General features: G+C 50.6%; 1 protein-coding gene across 4 annotated transcripts; it reads right to left on the bottom strand.

The window, feature by feature from the left end:
• Positions 1-4,829: 4,829 nt before the first annotated feature.
• On the bottom strand, positions 4,830-19,935 carry PFAS (phosphoribosylformylglycinamidine synthase). 4 transcript variants are annotated; one of them, XM_043903782.1, is made up of 29 exons: positions 19,883-19,935; positions 17,298-17,370; positions 16,941-17,121; positions 16,721-16,856; positions 16,193-16,298; positions 15,626-15,815; positions 15,433-15,538; positions 14,734-14,874; positions 14,503-14,627; positions 14,202-14,330; positions 13,699-13,830; positions 13,429-13,557; positions 10,639-10,712; positions 10,371-10,527; positions 9,980-10,041; positions 9,671-9,832; positions 9,305-9,430; positions 9,045-9,176; positions 8,599-8,829; positions 8,283-8,463; positions 8,119-8,202; positions 7,738-7,893; positions 7,392-7,511; positions 6,975-7,120; positions 6,657-6,864; positions 6,407-6,498; positions 6,215-6,329; positions 5,403-5,726; positions 4,830-5,314 (listed from the first exon to the last, which is right to left on the bottom strand). In XM_043903782.1, the coding sequence occupies exons 3-29, from the start codon at positions 17,080-17,082 to the stop codon at positions 5,004-5,006; spliced, it is 4,017 nt and encodes a 1,338-aa protein (XP_043759717.1). In that variant the 5' UTR covers positions 17,083-17,121; positions 17,298-17,370; positions 19,883-19,935; the 3' UTR covers positions 4,830-5,003. The 4 variants fall into 4 exon arrangements, with proteins under 4 accessions (XP_043759717.1, XP_043759719.1, XP_043759718.1 ...); XM_043903784.1 differs by lacking the exon at positions 19,883-19,935 and adding an exon at positions 19,616-19,837; XM_043903783.1 differs by lacking the exon at positions 17,298-17,370 and having other exon boundaries at positions 19,883-19,932.
• Positions 19,936-20,397: the final 462 nt, after the last annotated feature.

The raw sequence follows: 20,397 nt of genomic DNA, 5'->3' as shown, positions 1-20,397 counted from the left end.
CCCTCCCTCCCCATTTCTATTGGCTTGCCCTCTGCCCTGTCCTCCCTGCCAGAGGCAATACTGGCTCTGATTGCTTTGCGAGCAGTCAAGCAGATAGGGAGTCTTGGAAAGGGGCCTACAGGGACACAGAAGTTAACAGGACCCCGTCACTGGGCACAAGGGGTGAGGGCCTATTCATGGTTCAGGAAGAGGTGAGACTAGACTACGGAGACTGAGGAAAACACCCCCAACTTCCTTGCTTTGGGTCTCTGGCACGTCAGGTGTCATGCTCTGCTATGACATGCTGGGGAGGCCTGGCTCTCCACAGTTCTGGAGCTCTCGGGGCACGGGTTAGGTGGGCTCTTCCAGATGGTGGGAAGCAGTCCTCCAGGAAGTGACCGAGGTGCAGGGCTAGATGTCCTCTGGGAGTGGGTTGGAAGGAAGCCCCAACTTGGCAAGTTCCTGCTCTTGACTCTTCCTTACCCTTCACCTTTTTTCGTCTGTCACTAATGGGCTCCCCAACAACTGATTCTTTCTACATGTTCAAGTTCAAACTTCCCAAGAGGCTGGATCTAATTAGGTCAGTTTTTTGCCATCCAGTTTGAAAGTACCTCTTTGGCCAGCTGTCCTGCCTGGCCATTTCCCAGGCCAATACCCAGACACAGATAAGATCTCTTTGTCCAACTGGCTGTGACTAGGATGACCCGTATCATGGGAGAGATCTCATTAGGCCACTTTTCTCAAGAGAGTGTGAACATATGTCCAGCTCCTGGCTCACCTGTTGAAGTAGGCCTGCAACTGATTGATTCTCTATCCCTGGGACATTCCTTCTTCCAGTGCTCTGCATGCATTTGATGCAGTTTTTTATTTTGGGCTCAGGTGTCCCCAAGCCCCCACCCCATCACCTTTGGGGGCACCAAGAGGTGGAAGTGATGGACTCAGATCAGAGGAATGGCTCAACACCCAAAGTCAAGCATCCCTTTAGAGTAAGGGCAATGTATATTTCTACCAAGCAGGGGTTTTTAACGTTTTTGCTTCCATGCACCTCTTTGACAGTTTGGTGAAGCCCATGGAGCCCTGCTCATAATAATGTTTTTATTATAATTTTTTAAAAAATATTTAGCTGCAACACTCAGGATCTTTGATCTTTGTTTCAGCACATGGGCTCTTTAGTTGCAGCAAGCAGGATCTAGTTCCCTGACCAGGGATCAAACCCCGGCCCCCTGTGTTGGGAGTGTGGAGTCTTAGCCACTGGACCATCAAGGAAGTTCCAAATTGGCACATAATTTAGCCTTTTCGTCTGCTTTGTTTTGCCAAGCCATTTCCTTGTCACCTTCCCCAGATGTCGTATTTGGGAGTCGAGAGGGCTGTCTGTACTACTTAGGGAAAGGATCTAGGAGAGAGAGGAGTTCACCTTGCTGTGAAAACAGGGTCAGCAGAGATAGCACTCAGTGGTAAGGAGAATAGAGTGATTCCCTAGTCCCTTCTGTTGGCCTGGATACCTTCCCAGGGGCGCTTTTTTTTTTTTTTTCATTTATTTTTATTAGTTGGAGGCCAACCATTTCACAACATTGCAGTAGGCTTTGTCATACATTGACATGAATCAGCCAAGCTTGCAACTTTGAAGAAAGGAAGTAAAAAGGGGAAATGATTGAAGGCTTGCAAAACAAAACTACCCATAAGCTCAATTCATTAAGTTCACTCTTCTATTAAGGGAAAAAATATCAACCTTGACTAATTTTAACATTCTTATTTATTCATTTGTTCAATATGTATTTATTGAGCACCATGTAAGTGAAAGGCATTGTGCTAGGTATTAGGATACAGTGGAGGGCAGAAAGGGAGTTCCTGCTCTCATGGACCACCAAAGAATTCCCTTGGTGAAACTTCCAAGATGGTGAGCTACTTAGGGAGCTGTGTAACAGAACGGTCACAACAGTCATGAGAAACTTCTACATACACTTCTCTGGACAAACAAGCAAGGATGGCTGTCAGCAAGAAGTCCTGACAATGCTGCCTCCAGGAAATGTGACTTTAGGACAATAGGAAGCAGATGTTGCAATTTATTTAACCTTAATTCTTCCTTTGTTTTAAAAAGGGGGGAGGGGGCTATCAAGTACCTTGCTGAACTCTTATGAAAAATAACTTAGATACATATAAATGCCTAGCATATGCTTGGTTCATGGTAGGTGCCATATACAGGTATTTTTTTGTTTGTTTTATTGAGATATAACTGACATTACATTATGTGAGTTTAAGGTGTACAATGTATTGACTTGAGACACAAGCAAATGATTACCACCATACCTCACACCTGGGCTTCCCAAGTGGCAATAAAGAACTCGCCTGCCAATGCTGGAGACAAGAGACGAAGGTTCGATCCCTGGGTCAAGAAGATAACCTGGAAGATGGCATGGCAGCCCACTCCAGTATTCTTGCCTGGAGGATCCCATGGACAGAGGAGCCTGGTGGGTTACAGTCCACAGAGTCACAAAGAGTCGGAAATGACTGAAGTGACTTAGCATGCCCACGAATACCTACATCACATAATTACTATTTTTAAGATTTACTCTTAACAGCAACTTTCAGGTACACAACAGTTATTAACTGCAATCACCATACTGTACATTAGATCCCCAGAGGTTATTCATCAAATAATCTAGAAGTTTGTACCCTTTGACCAACATTCCCTTTCCCCCCACCCTCCATTCTAGTCTGTTTCTATGAGTTCAACTTCTTTTAGATTCTACATATAAGTGAGATCATACAGTACTTGTCTTTCTCTTATTCACTTAGTTTCATGCCTTTGAGGTCCATCCGTGTTGTTGCAAATGGCAGGATTTCCTTCTTTCTTGCAGCTATAATAGTCTGTTGTGTATATATACACACCACATACAGATCCTGTTGGACTATAAGGTCCCTGGCAGCACTGACAGTGTGTGGCACTGTTGCGAATCATTGAACATGAATGGAATGAAGGAAGGAATGAATATTAAAGGCTCAGTGCAGGGGGATAAGAGTGCTGACCATTTCTGTCAGGAAGGGAGCTGCTAAATTAGAAGCAAAAATCAGGAATACTGAATTCAGAGGCTGCATCAGGGCAATCCCTGATACAGCAAGAAACACTGTCAGAGAAGCTGCCAAAGTCTGTTACCACTTAGCACAGTGCTGCATTTCAAGAATCCATTTAAAAAGAAAGCTTCAGCTGCCTTTCAGATGAGAATGCTTAGGTCCTGACTTGTATGTTTTTGCCCACCCCCATCCCCTTAAACCCTGATGATAGGGGGATGGGACACAGGATATCCCCTCCAAACCCAGAAAAGTGACACGAGTGATGTGGTGCAGTGAAGTGGGGCAATGGAAACCCCCAGCCTGCATGCATCCTAACTTCCCAGATAGGCTCTTTCTCTGAAGCACATGATGCTTCCTGGGCCCACCAACAACAGGACTAAAACAGATCCAACATCGTTAAGACAAAGGGAGGCAGATTAATAAAATTAGCTGAGGTCTTTTTTTGGCATTTTGGTCCTTGTCTGTTCAAGACACATTTGGGAATATGAGGTACCTGATGCTGTGAAAGTGCTGCATTCAATATGCCAGCAAATTTGGAAAACTCAGCAGTGGCCACAGGACTAGAAAAGGTCAGTTTTCATTCTAATCCCTAAGAAAGGCAATGCCAAAGAATGCTCAAACTACCACACAATTGCACTCATCTCACATGCTTAGAGTAATGCTCAAAATTCTCCAAGCCAGGCTTCAGCAATACGTGAACCTTGAACTTCCAGATGTTCAAGCTGGTTTTAGAAAGGCAGAGGAACCAGAGATCAAATTGCCAACATCTGCTGGATCATCAAAAAAGCAGGAGAGTTCCAGAAAAACATCTATTTCTGCTTTATTGACTATGCCAAAGCCTTTGACTGTGTGGATCACAATGAACTGTGGAAAATTCTGAAAGAGATGGGAATACCAGACCACCTGATCTGCCTCTTGAGAAACCTGTATGCAGGTCAGGAAGCAACAGTTAGAACTGGACATGGAACAACAGACTGGTTCCAAATAGGAAAAGGAGTATGTCAAGGCTGTATATTGTCACCCTGCTTATTTAACTTATATGCAGAGTACATCATGAGAAATGCTGGGCTGGATGAAGCACAAACTGGAATCAAGATTGCCAGGAGAAATATCAATAACCTCAGCTATGCAGATGACACCACCCTTATGGCAGAAAGTGAAGAAGAACTAAAGAGCCTCTTGATGAAAGTTAAAGAGGAGAGTGAAAAAGTTGGCTTAAAGCTCAACATTCGGAAAACTAAGATCATGGCATCCGGTCCCATCACTTCATGGCAAATAGATGGGGAAACAGTGGCTGACTTTATTTTTTGGGGCTCCAAAATCACTGCAGGTGGTGATTGCAGCCATGAAATCAAAAGACACTTACTCCTTGGAAGGAAAGTTATGACCAACCTACACAGCATATAAAAAAGCAGAGACATTACTTTATCAACAAAGGTCCGTCTAGTCAAGGCTATGGTTTTTCCAGTAGTCATGTATGGATGTGAGAGTTGGACTATAAAGAAAGCTGAGCGCTGAAGAATTGATGCTTTTGAACTGTGGTGTTGGAGAACACTCTTGAGAGTCCCTTAGACTGCAAGGATATCCAACCAGTCCATCCTAAAGGAAATTAGTCCTGGGTGTTCATTGGAAGGACTGATGTTGAAGCTTAAACTCCAATACTTTGGCCACCTGATGCGAAGAGCTGACTCATCTGAAAAGGCCCTGATGTTGGGAAAGACTGAGGGCAGGAGGAGAAGGGGACAACAGAGGATGAGATGGTTAGATGGCATCACCGACTCAATGGACATGAGTTTGGGTAAACTCCAGGAGTTGGTGATGGACAGGGAGGCCTGGAGTGCTGCAGTTCATGGGGTTGCAAAGAGTCGGACATGACTGAACTGAACTGAACTGAACTGATGAGGTACTTCTGAAGATACCCTGGGTACGAACCACGGGGCCTCCCGGCCTGCTTAGCAGCTGCCTTCCCGGGTCCAGTTCCGGGCATTGATGAAGAGCTGGAGCCAGGGGGAGGTGGTTAGAGTGTCAAATGGAGGAGGTCGCCAGGCCCACTGCCAAGGCCTCACAGACCGCTCCGGGTGAGGCATGAGGGCCAAGTGGCGGCCATCAGGGGAGCAGACACCAGCGACACCCCCTGGGGAGCCATTGGGATTCAGGGGGTACTGTTCCGTGGGGTTCCCGTCATCATCTGCCCAGTGCAGTGGAGCCAAGCCCCTGGCCTCCATCTGGGCTTGGAGTTCTGGAGAAGAAAATGCCATGTAACCTGTGATGAAGAGGGGACAAGGGATGTGAGAGCAAGCTTCCCCATGCCCTCCCCCTACCCTGGCCCTCAGGCCTCCCTGGAGCCTGACCTTCCCCGTGAGCGCTCCACACGGGCAGCACCGCGCCCTCCATCCCTCGCAGCATCAGGGCTGGCCCGGGCCCCACGCGCACGCTGGTCCAGCGAGACTCAAAGCGCCCAGACAGGTTGTGGCGCAGCAGGAGGCCGGGCCGGGCCGGCCAGGACTCCTGGCACATCTCCACTGCCTCCTCACTGGAACTGCCTCCCACCCAGCCCAGCAGGGCCAGCAGCTGACAGCCATTACACACGCCCAGGCTGAAGGTATCTGGCCGCTGCCGGAAGCGCTTCATCTCAGCCCCAGCCCGCGGGTTAAAGGTCACAGCAGCTGCCCAGCCTAGGAGGGAACAGGAAGCTGGGGTGAGACCCGGAGTGAGGGGGGACTGTCATCTTTCCGTCGTAGTGTGCCCTGTTAACACTCGCCCAGGATCTCCCCCACTCTGAGGAGCTCTGGGCAAACATCAGGGAAGAAGGTTTACCTGCTTGAAACAGGTGTTGCCAACTCCTGGGCCTAAGATGGCCCAGGATGAGCTTTCTGCTTAGCCAGCAGAGCATTTTCAAATTTTTTTATTTAGTCGCCTAACATTTAACTGGGATTTTTGGGTTTCTCATGAAAAACATAAAGACCTGGCCATGCTGAGCGGCAGCTGCCGCATCTGACAGAGTGGCAACCAGCCCCCTGGCCTCATTAAGCTACCTGCAGGTCTTTGCTGGCTCCTGGCCAGCCTCATGGAGGTGAGAGGCCAGTTCTCAGGCAGGGAAGAGGGAGCTAAGGCAGGTCTTAGGAAGGTGTGGGGAGGGGGTGAGCAGAGGCCCCATGCCCACCTTTGGCAGAGCCCAGGACGTCCGCGTAGCTGAAGCCACCCACAAAGGCTACGCCGCGGAACGTGTCCAGCCCGATGGCTCCAGAGCACAGGTCCTGCATGGTCACATCCCACACCTGGCAGGAGGGGGAGGGGCAGCATCAGAAGGCCCATGGCCTGAGTCCAGCCCTGGCCCACCAGGCAGCCCACTCACCTCGAATCCAGCCAAGTGGAAGGCATCTGCCATCTCCCGGTCTCCATTACTGCCCTCTTCCCGAATGATGGCAACTCGGGGGGCAGGACCACCTAGGGGAGGAGTAGGAGTGTCCTTGGGTCAGAGGGCTACCTCTGCACCCCAGCCCCCTAGACACCTTGTCCAGGGCAGGACCCCACGTCCAGGCTCTAGGCTCCTCCCCAAGGCCCACAGTGCCAGGGAAGCCAAGCCTCTACACACACTCCCTCACCAGGCTCGCAAGGTACGGATGCTCTGGGAAAGGTAGGCGGCAGGCAGTAGGTGGGCCCTGCCCGCTCCCTCAGCCCTAGCTCTTCCTGGGCCACACAGTGTGGTTTTGCCTGTAGCCGGTCCAACTGGAAACTGGTCTCCTCCCAGAGGGCTCGTAGCTGCCCAACAGGTTCCTCCAGAACCACCGTCCTGTTCACCGACACCCGGACCTGGGTAGGGGGTGCAAATCTTTCAGGACGTCCACCTTGGGTGCCTCCAAGGCTGGCAGAGGCGAACCACAACCCGCCCTGTGCAGGCCTGGCACTCTTCACTTCCTCACCGTGGCGTGGGGCCCCGTGTCACCTGTGAGGCCCAGCTCTAGGCAGTGGAGGCCAGCATTCTGGTAACGTAGAAGCACTTGGGCCAGGTCTGGCTCCTGCACCTCCAGCACCAGGCCTGGCTCCTCGGTGAACAGCACCGGCAGCGCTGGGAGATAACAGAGGCATCAAGGTGACTGGGGTACTGGCAGGGACTCAGAGGTGGAGTCGGGGGGTACGTATGAACAAAGGCAGGGATCGGGGTGGGGCGAGGCTCTCTCAGGGGTGCAGTTAGGAACAGAAATGTCACCTGGCTCAGTAATCAGAAAAGACAACAGGAGACTCAGGAGAGAAGGAGTTGGGGACACTCCAATCTTTAAATGAGGGACACAGGGTCCATAGGATGGGGACTGGCAGCTCTGCTCGAATCTAGACCTCACCATCGACCCCAGGCGCAGGGATGTCCACCTCTATCCCACAATTCCCAGCAAAGGCCATCTCTAGCAGGCAAGTGATGAGACCTCCATCACTGACATCATGACCTGAGCAGAGAAGGCGGTCTGGAGGAAGGAGAAAAATGCTTAGCCGTGTTGAGAGCCAAACCTGGCGGCCCCACCCCCATTTCTGGACAGTCAGGAGAGGGCAAGTGTGAGACTGTGGGCTTACATCAGAGAACCAGAGAGAAAGGGATCAGATCCCTCTTGCCCCACTCTCACAGGCTCAGCTGATGACCGCCTGTTTTCCCATGTCAGCCACAAGGACCATCTCCCCCAGGACCCCACTCACCTTTCAGCAGCCCCTGGGTGATGTTGAAGGCTCGCACCAAGTTCTCGGGAACATCCAGGTCAGGAGGCTGCTCGCCAAGCTGGGAGAAGCACTGAGCCAGAGCCGTGCCCCCCAGCCGGTGCTGCCCAGGACTCAGAGGCACGTAGAGCAGGTGGCCTGGGAGGACAGGGATGGTGGAGGGGAGACCATTGGCTCAGGAGAACCCGTTCTGCCATGCAGGGTCACTGAGGCTCTCAGGATGTGGTAAGACACCCCAATCATCAGCCCCGGAAGGCACCACAGCCCCAGTGCTGAGACGACCTGAGCACTCACTAAGCAGACCCCAAACAAAGGACTGGGCTGTGAATACACAATGCATGAAGGATGGGGAAGAAACCATACCTCTCCCTCCAGGACGCTTGAGGTCTGGGGTCACAGTGGCTGTAATGTCTGAGCAGACAGCATAGGCTGAGATGACCAGTGACCCTGCAGAGCAAGGCGTAAGCATGTGAGGTGGAGTCCAGGCCCACAGGCCTGCCCCTTGCCCCCTGGCACCCAGACCTCACCAGGAGCCCGCACGGTTTCAGAGCCAACCCGGGCAGCCATGCTGAGGGAGTCCTTGCCACCATCCACTGCTACACCCAGGGCCGCCATCACTGCCACCATAGCCTCACAGGCATCAGCCAGAGCTGCACCCTCCCCTGGGAGCTTGGCCGCCCACATCCAGTTCCCGCTGCATTTCACATCCTGGGAAGTGCAGACTTGCATTAGAGAGAAAAAAGCATGGTGTAGGGAGGCTGGAGGCCAGCAAGTAAGTGGATGGTCAATGTGGTTGTGTCCCACAGGCCTGGAGTTCCAGGCCAGAAGCCACAGGGGACTCACCTGGAGGTCGGTGACCAGAGCAAACACCAGGTTGGTGAGGGCTTCGGCCACAGCCAGCCGGGCGGCAACCTTGGGGTCCAGCAGGCTCTTGACTGGCTGCTCTCCCAGGGCTGTGGCGGCCCCTACAAGCTCCTGGTGACTCAGTGCCACAACCGCCACATCTGCCAGAGGGGTCTGCAGGGGTCCCACACACTGCTGCTGGGCCACCAGGCCGCCCACAGAACGGTCCACCTGCAGAACCAGGGGGAGCTGGCCAGAGGCCCAGGGACAAGGGGGCGGCCTGGATCACCCTGAACATGCAAGACTCAGGGGGTGGGCAGCAGGGGACCAGGCCTCTGTCCTGACCCTTCTCCCTCCCTGGTGGACCCCCGCAGCCGTTCCTGGGGTGGGCGAGCAGAGGGAGGGGTGCAGAGGGCTAAGGGGGTGGAGCAGGGTGCAGGGAGGACCTTGTTGGTGAGGTAGCGCTTGCTGGCCACGGCAGGCAGCCTGAGGACCCGCGCCAGGGCCTGGCGCACGCTCAGCCCTGGGGGCAGAGTCAGAGACTGCAGCAAGGGGAGACTCCGCTGGAGGAAGAACTCCTGCAACACAGATGGCAACAGGGGTGTGAGCACTAGGGCGGAGCGCTGGGCATACAGGTGACAGAGCACTTGTGGGGTGGAGAGTGGAGACGGGCCAGGGAAGGGAGACACCTCCTGCCCTCACGTACCTTCCGGGGCATCTTGCCCAGCACCCAGTCCAGGTCCAGGTCCACAGGGGTTGGGGGAGGAGTGGGGGGCGCATCCTCCTGACCACCTGTGCCCGTAGGCCACTCCCGATCATCCACCAGCACTATCTGTAGACCAAAGGGACACCACCCAGAGGGAGTGAGGCTATGACCACCAGCAGGGAGTGAACTCTTCTAGAAAGCAGGGCAGAAGTGTTCTTTCCACCCCATCTGGCTTCTCCTATTGAGCCCCCTGCCCCCTCAGCCTACATGCTATTCCCCACGGCTCCCCTGTGCTCATCTCTTTCCTGGACTTGGCAGCTCAAGGCCACCTACAGTGCCTACTACCGACTCCCCGGGCCAACTCACTCTCCTGTCTCCAGTGATGGTGCCCACAAAGCAGACTGGGCAGCGTTCCCGGGCGCTGACACGACACAGGAAGTCCCGGTCAGAGGGCCTCAGCAGAAGCGCGTTCGACTCCTGGTACTCGGCCCCCCAGATTTCCAGGGCATTCAGGGTTGGGTCCCCCAGCTGCACTTCCATGAGGGAGGACGAAAAGGAAGGGTCAGTGGGTGCTCCCAAGTCGTATGATCTTGCTGGGAGTGAGGGGCAGATGGGTGGGGCTGCTGGGACTGGCAGGGGCAGGGAGGCGGGCAGATTTCATGGAGAACGACCCACCTGGAAGCGGCTGGTGTGAATGATGGCTCCAGCTGGGTCACTTAGCTCCTTCAGGACATTACCTGGTGGGGGCGTTCCCAGGAGAGGTGCTCCCAAGGCCACGGTCAGCACCGGGCAAACAAAAGGCCGTTCCCAGCCTCCCAAGGAGCCCTTAATTCCATGCATCGCTGTTTGAACCACTGCTGCACCCTCTCCACCAACTATCCCATGGCAGCAGGCTGCCATCCTCAACCCTGGGCCTGTTCAGAATGTGTAGTGGGTGGAGAATGGGACCCTGAGCTGGCAGGTTGATTGCAGATCCTCAACCTAAACTGATTGCTGAGCCTCTCCCTAAACTGAACCAAGCAGAGACCAGGTAGGCCCGGTCCCTTGTCCCAACCCCCTTTCTCACCATTGCCACCAGCACCCTGGTCATGAAGGCTGCAGATGGGATTTCCCCCAGGGGCCTCCACACAAGCCCGGATCACACGGTTCATCTTCTGTTCCATCTCCGGGTCTCCCCGCTGCACAGCCCCAAAATCCAGGTCGCTGGCATTGTCTCCCTGCACCTGGGGGGACAGATGGCATAGCTCAGTTCAGAGGGGCTGGGAGCTCACACCCCACCCATGCATGGGGCCCTGAGAGATCATGGAGTTGGCATCTGGGCTATTCCCACTTACCTGCACAGACGAAGCAGCTCCGCCCCCAACTCCAATCCTGTAGACAGGACCCCCCACCTTCACGACATCCATGCCTGTGAGGAAGGAGGGCTGAATCAGAGCACTCAGGGAAGGACAGTAAGTACACGTAGGAAGCAGGGTGAGGATAAAGGGAAGGCAACATTAGAGGTATCTGTTAACATTCATTGAGTTAAATACACTCCAAAGAATTTACCCTCCAATTATTCACAGGTGCAAAATTGCCAATGAACAAACTTAAACAATAGCATTATTTGTGTTACTAAAGACAAGAAATAATCTACATGCTAATAACAGAGAACTGGTTAAATAAATTATGGTATAAGCCATACAGTAAAATACTAAGCCACTGCAAAGAAAATTACATATGAATATAATGAAGTAAAGTGATTTCATCAGTATGAAATGATTTCCAAGCATATTGCTAAGCTGGAAAAAAGCAAGGTACAGATGTATATACACCCACTTAGAACCCCATCAATAAGAATAAAATACTTAGGAATAAACTTAATAGAAATGTAAGACTTATACACTGAAAATTATGAAATACCTTAGTATGCCTAAATAAAGTGAAAAAGATCTGATGTTTATAGATTGGAAGACTTAATATTGTTATGATGGCAATACTCCCCAAAGTGATCTTCAAGTCAACACAATCAGCCACCTTTTTCAAAGAAATGGACCAGATGACCCTAAAATTTATACAGAAATCTGAGGGACCTAGAACAAAGCCAAGACAATCTTGAAAAAGAACTAAATTAAAGAACTCATATTTTCTGCTTTTAAACTTACCACAGAGCTAAAAGGTTTTTTTCAAAAAGGGTTGTTAGAACAACTGGATAATCACATGTCAAATAAGGAAATTGGATCCCTACTTCATACCATATACAAACTTCAAAATGCTTCAGAGACCTAAATGTAAGACAGAAAAGCTAGAAAGTATCACAAGAGAATATAGAAGTCAATCCAGGTGACCTTGACTCAGGCAATGGTTTCTTAGTCATGGCACTGTAAGCCAAAAGCCACAAAACAAAAATAAACAAACTATATTTACCAAAATTAAAACATTTGTGATTCAGGGGACACCATGAAAAAAGTAAAAAGACAACCCAAAGAATGGAAGAGAATACTTGCAAATCATGTATCTACCTGATAAATGGCCAGTATCTAGAATATACAAAGAACTCTTAGAACTCCATAAAAAAAAGGCAAATAATCCAATTTAAAAGTGAGCAAAGGGTCTTAACAGATATTTCTCCAACAAAGACATAGGAATAGTCAACAGACATGGAAAGATGCTTAACATCATGAGTCCTTAGGGAAATGCAAACCCAAACCACCATGAGATACTATTGATACTTCATATGCATTCTGATGGCTATAATCAAAGAGATAGATAATAATAAGTGTTGATGAGAATCTAGAGAAACTGGAACCCTCACACACTGCTGAGGGGAATGTAAAATGGTGCATCTGCTTTGGAAAACATTGTGGTAGGTTTTTTTAAAAGACTGAGTACAGTTATCATGAGACCTAGCAAGTCTACTCCTAGTTACATACTTGAGAAATAACAACATAAATACAAAATAAAACTTGTACACAATTATTTATAGCAGCATTAATCATAATTAGCCAAAAAGCAGAAACAACCCACTTGTCTACCAACTGATAAATGGATAAACAAAATGTTACAGGTACATAACAGAATATTAATATTATTCAGCCATAAAAAGGAAAGAAGTACTGATACATACTATAATACGAATAAAGACATCAAGTTAAGTGAAAGAGGCCAAACACATTTATAACAGGGAAATCTTTAGAGATAGAAAATAGATTACAGGTTTCCAGAGGCCAAAAGAAGGAGCATGGGGAGTGACTGCTTGTGAGTACAGGGTTTCTTTCTGGGGGTGATGAAAATGTTCCAGAATTAGTAATGATTAAGGCACAACTTTGTGAAGATACTAAAAACACTAACTTATACACTTTAAAAGGGCACACTTTATGGTATATGAATTATATCTGAATAAAACGGTTATTAAAAAAAAATACGTGGGGAATTCCCTGACAGTCCAATGGTTAAGACTCTATGCTCTCACTTCTGGGGCCCTGGGTTCAATCCCTCATTGGAAAACTAAAATCCCATCAGCCGTGTGGCACAGCCAAAAAAAAGTGTGTACACATGCTAGTTGTTTTAACAGAGGAGGCAAATATACACATGGCTCTGTTTATGTATGCAGGAAGTACTTCTGGCAGGGTACAAGAATAACCAATTAACATTGCTTATCTCTAGGGAGGGAAACTGGGTGGCTGGAGGTCAGGGAGAGCCGAGTTTTCACTGTAAAATCTTTCTTTGCTTTTTAAATTCTGAGCCATGTGACTGGTCACCCATTCAATAAATGGCACCCAGCCTTTATCTTGATTCCACCACAGGTCCTAGCACGGTGCTCAGCACCCAATGGGCCCTCAGTAAATGTTGACCAACTGAACTGAACTTGCAGATAAAAACGGAGGTGCTGGGTAAAACACTGGCTGCCTTGACTCAGCAGGGTGGGCCCCTGCCAAGGAGAAGTCAACTGGGGAAAGGACAGAGGCCTCACAGACTGAGCCTGCCCAACTGGCATAAAGCCCTACCCTGCCTTAAAAGCCTGTCCAGAGGAGAAGAGCCAGGAGCCAGGAGATACAAAACAAACCGCTGAGATTCCACCCCTGCAGGAGCCATGTGCTGGGGAGACAGCTGGTGGGACCTGGAGAGAGGTGGGGGGCTCTTACCTGGCTCTGGGGGCTCCTTGCTCACATGCTCAGCTTCCATGGACCCAATGCCTCCACTAAACATGATGGGCTTGATCCACTCACGCCGCTGGCCGTCCGGGAGCTGAAGGCCCAAGGAGCGGGCAAAGCCTGGAACGTGGACGTCAAAGGGAGAGGGCACAGGATCTAGTCAACCAGGCGCCTAGCGCTTACTGGGTCACACACCCCACCCTGCCTCTGGGACTAATATCCACGTCAAGGATAACAGTCCCCTACACCCTCCAGGCTCACCAGCAAGCACTGGTTCCCCAAACTTGTTGCCGTAATCAGAAGCCCCGTTACTGGCCTCAATGGCAATCTCCAGGGGTCGGGCAAAGTTTCCTGGATACTGGAAGCTTGGATCCTCCCAGGGCATACTGTAACCTGGGTAGGAAAGAGGAAGATGAATGGACAGTAAAGATGGAAGTCAGAGGAGCCAGGACCCTTTAGGAAGAGTCTGATTCTTGGGATCAGAGTTCTTAACACTTTCTAAGAAATTGGATTTTGGGGGCAGTTGATGGTCAAAAGTCCAACTCTGTATTAGGTTGTTTTTGTTTAAGAAAATTGTAGTTCTGCAAAGCCAGACGTAGGTCTCTCTTGGCCTATTGTCCTCATGACCATGGCTGGGGAAAGGCCAGCTGCTCTAGAGCTTTCTCCCAAGAAAAGGTGCCCATGATGACCGCTTAACTTAGGAGATAAAAGTGTCCAGTGCCTGCCAGGAGGAGGCATCTGGGTAGAGAGCAAAGAGATGGGACCTGGGATGTGCAGGTTTCCAAAGCAGTAGCCAGCAGTGCCAGCCACCACGTGGGCCCCTCGGCCTGTGCACTGGACATCTCGGATCCGGCCCCCTGTGCCAGTGGTTGCACCACTGAAGGGGGCTACTCCTGTGAAGAGAGAGGGAGAGGTATGGCTATTGAAGAGCAAGGTCCGCCACTGACCACGCCACTGATAATAAGGACATGCAGCCAACCTGCTGGTCCCCAGGGTGAGGGGGGCTGGGACCTTTGCCCCTCCCTACACTCTGATCTCACCTTCCCTCTTGGGGACTCAGCTCACCTGTGGGGAAGTTGTGTGTCTCTGCCGTGAAGACAACATGTCTCAGCCCCTGACGTTGCTGGAAGGAGCTTGGCCGTGTGGGGTCCTTGGGCTGCAAGAATCGGACTTCCTTCCCCTGGATGGCGCTGTGGACACATCATTCTGGGCCTGGCTTCCTTGCTGGGATCTGCACTTACCCTAATGGAGCCTGGGGCACCCTGCCCCCTGTGCCCAGCCAAGGGCACCACCCACCTGCTGTTGTCACAGAACTTGAGGACATTGTTGGGGTTGGAGGATGCCTGGGTGCTCATGACGGACTCAAACAGCGAGTGTGGGAGCTCCTGTCCATCCACGTGGAGTCGACCCTTGAAGAACCAGTGTCGGCTGTGCTCGCTGCCGGGACGATGTGGGGAGGGGAGAGCAGGGTGGAAACATGGGTCATGTCTCAGGCCTTGCCACCTTTTCTCCTCACCAGCATAAAAGGCAGAATAACAGTCAGAGGTCAAAGCACATTTCAGAAAGTCATAAGCTTCCAATGGTCTGTCATTGTGGATTATACTGATCCAGAGTGAAGATAAAACCAAGATGTGATGCAGACTATTGGATGGATGGGGCACTCAGACTCAGGGAGGCCCCTAAGCCAAGAAGTCACAATAGTGGTAAAAAACCCACCTGCCAATTCAGGAGACATAAGAGATGCGGGTTCAGTCCCTGGGTCAGGAAGATCCCCTGGAGGAGGGCATGGCAACCCACTCCAGTATTCTTGCCAGGGAAATCTCATGGACAGAGGAGCCTGCAGGCTATGGCCCACAGGGTCACCAAGAGTCGGACATGACTAAGCAACTAACACTTTCACTTTCTTAGGCCAAGAGAGAGCCATGGAGGGTCCCTATGATCGTCTCTTCCAACCTCCACAGACTCAGACACCAGAATGTCCCCATCCCTCCCCACCTATTGGACTGAGCCAAGTCAAAGACTTCCACAATGCTGGGGTTGCGCTGCAGCTCCTGGAAGCGCTTGGTGTAGAAATCCAGGTCCCAGGAGTCTAGGGCCAGACCTAGGAGACAACCCCAGAGAAGCTGGTTGTGGGACACTGCACCCTTACTCTGCTGGCCTAGGCCTTCCTTCAGGGACCCCTGCTCACCTAGCTCCTGGTTGGCTTTCTCCAGGGCAGACCGGCCCTCAGCCAGTATGTCAATTGGGCCGCTCAGGGATGCTGGGATACACCCTGAAGAGAAGCTCTGGATGGGCTGGGGGAAGCGCTGTTCCGTCATCCGGTCATGCAGGGTAGCCAGGGCAATGGCCTCCAGGTCAGCTGAAGGTGGGTGGGCAAACTAGGGGTGGAGACACACACCGAGGGCAAGGGGTACAGGGTTGAAGAACGGACAAAATGGTCCACCCTCGGTCCTTCAAGCCACACAAGGCCAGCCCAATGCTAGCCTCTCCAGCACCTTTGCTCAGATTAGAAAAAGATGCCCCTTCCAGGCATGAGTGCCTGTCAGCAGGCACACATTAGAAACAGGAGCACAGGCTGGATTTCTGTCCTATTTACTTCTTGACCAGGCGGCCTCAAGCAGTGAACAAGCTGCAAATAGGGCAGGCCTCAAATCAGAAACTGCGTCCCCTGCTTCTCATCATTTCCTTGGATTGTAGGACCCAATCTCCGCCCACTTCCTCCTCTGGTTCCCCACCTGGTTGCCTACTGTCTCACCGAGAGTAGGTAGCGCCGGGTTGGCTCCACGCGGTCCACGGCCCCCAGCCCTGCAGCCTGGCACACTGACACGATGTTGCTGGATGTCGGGGTAGAAAAGTTCAGCCTGTGGATTGGTTAGGACCAGATGGTTAGGACCTGAGCCCCAGCTGAGAAGGTGGATCCTGCCCACTGCTGTCCAGCCAGTCTCCAACCTCCACTCCCTACCCCCACCCCCACCCATAACACTGGCCTCCAGCCTTAGATTTGGGCACTGAGAAACGTGCTTTCAAAGATCATTCATATCAAACCATAACTGTTCCTGCAGAATCAAAATGTTTCATTTTCAATGTCTAGGAATGCAACTTGTTATATTTCCAGAACAAGCCTGGGAGTTGGCTCAGTCTTCTAAGTGGGGAGTGGGATGAAGGGAAAACAAATCTCCCAAGGATCACAAGAAGAGGAAGAGGCATGAGAGTGGCAGGGGTGGCAGAGTGTTTGGAAGGGCTCTGGACCATGGAACAAGTTGCTCGAGGCTGAAACACTTGCCTGGGTCCAACCTCCAGCAGCAGGTCTGTGGGGCCAGGATTGAGCCAGGACTCCTTAGCAACATCGTCTAGTAACAAGGGGCAGCCAAATAGCCATGTCAGCTTCTTCATCTCCTTGTTGCTCGGGAAGGACTCAGCTGCAGGGAGACAGGGCAAGGAGACGCTGGGACACTGCCGCTGGCGATTGTTACTTCGCCCAAGAATCCAGTAACTGGCCCAACCTGTCCAGTTCACATTGTAGCACTGCTCGGTCTTGATACCCTGCAGCTCTGGCAGTTCCCTTTGCAGCTTCCTTTGAATGTATTCAGAGGCTGCCCTCTCGTGGCCAGAGGGGCGGACATAGAAGTGAAGGACGGAGGACATCTCTGCAGGTGTCCCTTGCTGGAAAGATGAGTTAGGTTCCTAAAAAAAAACATGAACTAGAGCCTATCTGTTGAACTGGTTTCAAGTTCAGTTCAGCTGAGGCTTTGGAGGAATTAGGGATGGGGTGGGGGAAAGTAGTGGGGGCATTCAGGGATAAATGCATCCAGACATTTCCAGTCCAGTACGGTCAAGGCCAGGGGACTGGGGATACCAACCAAGCACGGTGGGAGTGGGAAAGACTTCCTAACAGAAGGGCTTCCCTGGTGGCTCTGCTGGTAAAGAATCCGCCTGCAATACAGGAGACCTGGTTCAATCCCTGGGTTGGGAAGATCCCCTGGAGAAGGGACAAACCTAGCATGGTGGGAGTGGGAAACACTTCCTAAGGGAAGTGGCATCTAAGGGTAAACCTAAAGGATGAGCTGGACTGGGCTGGCCAGTAAAGTCAAATGACAGTTCCTCTACTTCAATGTTTCAAAATATTATGTCCCTGTTCAAGGTAAATGCAAAGCCTGACAGTCAAAGACCTCCAGGTCTATCCCCAACTACTTTTCAACTTCTGATCCCATTTCTTCTCAAAAGGACCTTGGCTTTACTCACTAAACACTGCCTGGCCTCCCCGCCATTCCTTTGTCCCATCCTAGAATGTATATGACTAATGCTATCCTATCCAAAGCTTTCCCATTTGTCAAGGTCAGTACAGGTTGCACCAACTCTGAAGCCCTCCTTGCTGCTCCAGTGCTCAGGGACACCTCCCTCCTTTGTGAGCGGAGAGCTTCTGATTCACACCATTCATTCAGCTCTGATCGCTCTCTCTCTCACACACACGTGCGCACAGCACTCCCAGGTGTACAAAGCCTCTTCCTAAAGAAGTGGGAAGCTCACTGCCTCACTTCTTCACTTGGACAACTCACAGGTATCTCAAATCTAACTTACTCAAGGCTGAATCTGACTATTCTATCAAGGTCACTGAATGAAGATTACAATGTTGCCAATCTAGAGGTCACTTAACTTCTTACCTTATTCTACCCCTCAGCAGCATGACTTACTCATTCCCTACTTCTTAAAACACTCTCCTCTCTTGGCTTCCTGACACCACTCTCCTGGTATTCCTCTACCTCTGGTTGCTCCATCTCAGTCACCTGTGCTGGCTCCTACTCTTCTTGTTGTTGTTTAGTCGCTCAGTCATGTCCGACTCTTTATGACATCATGGACTGTAGCCCACAAGGCTCCATGGATTTCCCAGGCAACAATCCTAGAGTGGGTCGCCATTTCCTTCTCCAGGGGTTCTTACCAGCCCAGAGATTGAACCCACATCTCCTGCACTGGCAGGTGGACTCTTTACAGCTGAGCCACCAGAGAAGCTCCTACTCTTCTGCTCCACCTCTAAACAGTGGGTGCCCGAGGCTCTGCCCTTTGTTTTCTTTTTGTTCTTCTTTTTGTTCTCTGCCCTTCTTTCTAAATGCTCTTCTTAAGTGACTTCATTCAGACCTGTGGCTTTAAATATCATCTCTTAGACTGAACCAATGAAACTGCCATCATTCAACCATTTTTGACTAAAAATTACAATTTCACACAATTTGAGTTGATATATACCAACAGATTTCATAACCTTATAAAGATTCGGACACAACTGAGCGACTTTCACTTCACTTATTCAACTCTGACTCTCCCTGAAACTCCAAACTAGCACATGCAAATGCTTAGTTGACATTGCCACAGAGAAGTCTCATAAACACAGGATAGCCTGCTTTGGTCAAAATAGAAATTTTGATTTATCAGTTCTCCAGACCTTCAGTTCCCATTTCCCATCTCAGTTAACACCACCCTTATCCAATCTATTGCTCAAGCCAAAAGCCCAGGTGTGTGAATGCCAGGTTGAGTCCAACTCTTTGCAACCCTATAGACCATAGTCCACCAGGCTCTTCTGTCTATGGGATTCTCCAAGCAAGAATACTGATGTGGGTAGCAATGCCCTCCTCCAGGGATCGTCCTGACCCAGGGATGAAACCCTGGTCTCCTGCACTGCAGGCAGATTCTTTGCCGTTGGAGCCAGCAGGGAAGCCTTTCGGTTTATCAACCAAAAAAATCTCAAAAACTTGTAGACTGACAAATTCCAGGACAGATCTCATTTCAGCTACGGGTGCTCCTGCTAGATCTTGAATCTTAAGGCCTTTTTAAGCCCCTACCCCACGCTAACGATCTTTTAAATTTTTTATTTTTATTTATTTTTTTGCCAAGGTTTGTGGGATCCTAGTTCCCCGACCTGGGATTAAACTAAGGTCCTCGGCAGTGAGAGCGCTCAGTTTTAATCACTGAACCGTCAGGGAATTTACCTTATGACCCCTTCTAAAGTTAGACGCCTCAGTTGTTCTCCATACCATAGTTCCTTCACAGGAATAATCACATCCCGAAATCATTTTGAATATTAAACCAGTTGACTTTCGTCTATCGTTCCCAGTGAAATAGACGCTCCAAGAGCACAGACACAGGATTGTCTACACCAGGGCTGTCTCCCCAAAGACCAGCATGGCACCTGACATAAAACTGGACGCCAACAGATTATTTCGGTGGTTGAATGAATTGTTAGAGAGGGGATGAATTTACGTGGGGGAATCCCATGCCTGGAACCCACAAACACAAATGGACGCCTGCACTAAGGCAGGAACGCAGGCCTCCGCTAGGCGCAGCTCTGCCTGGTGGGGATCCTGCAGCCGCCCAAATCAAGCTTGGCGTGGGTGGCTACGGGGTGCAGTTTGTACGGGTATCCGAGTTTGCGAACGCGCGCGGCAGCCTTACGCACGTGGTAGCACTTCTCGCAGTCCGTCAGGGCCTCGAATTCTGGCGCGCAGATCAACGTCATCCGCATGCGCCGCAGGAAGAGGAGGAGTCTAAGGGTGCCCCGCCCCTCCCTCTTTCCCTGGTGTGGGCTTCCACAGCATTTCTCCGTCAATTCCTAGAGTAACTTCTACACCCAGTAGGTTAATTCCAAAAATATATATTCAGTTAACGTTTGTGAAAATAAAGTCAGTTTCAGGTCCTCGCTTCTCTTGTCCCCGTGCAAAGTGTGAGGAAAACACTGAATGCAGGAATAAAACACACCTTTCCTGTCCAAGACTCAGTCCCCCCCGCCCCCACCTTACTCGCTTTACTTGCTTTCTTTCACTTTTGTCTTTTCTGAACGAACTCATTTATCTTTTTTAGCGGAGTGGGAGACCTATATTTTTTAACTTCTGGCTAGTTAAGATAATAGTAATAATGATCAGAAGCATTTATTGAAGGAGTGTATCAAGGCTGTTGATTGTCACTCTGCTTATT

This window comes from Cervus elaphus, chromosome 5, assembly GCF_910594005.1.
Source record: "Cervus elaphus chromosome 5, mCerEla1.1, whole genome shotgun sequence".
Lineage (NCBI taxonomy): Eukaryota > Metazoa > Chordata > Mammalia > Artiodactyla > Cervidae > Cervus > Cervus elaphus.
The sequence above is the reverse complement of the archived record's forward strand: the minus strand, read 5'-3'. Positions and strand labels throughout refer to the sequence as shown.

Bases quoted from the DNA above. Each gene is read 5' to 3' on its own strand.
- PFAS (XM_043903782.1), bottom strand. From the start codon at position 17,082: ATGTCCTCCGTCCTTCACTTCTATGTCCGCCCCTCTGGCCACGAGAGG. The intron at 8,830-9,044 runs GTCCTCCCTGCA...CTGGTTCTGCAG, and splicing joins AGCGCTACCTCACCAACAAG to GTGGACCGTTCTGTGGGCGG. The intron at 7,894-8,118 runs GTATGGTTTCTT...CTGTCCTCCCAG, and splicing joins CAAGCGTCCTGGAGGGAGAG to GCCACCTGCTCTACGTGCCT.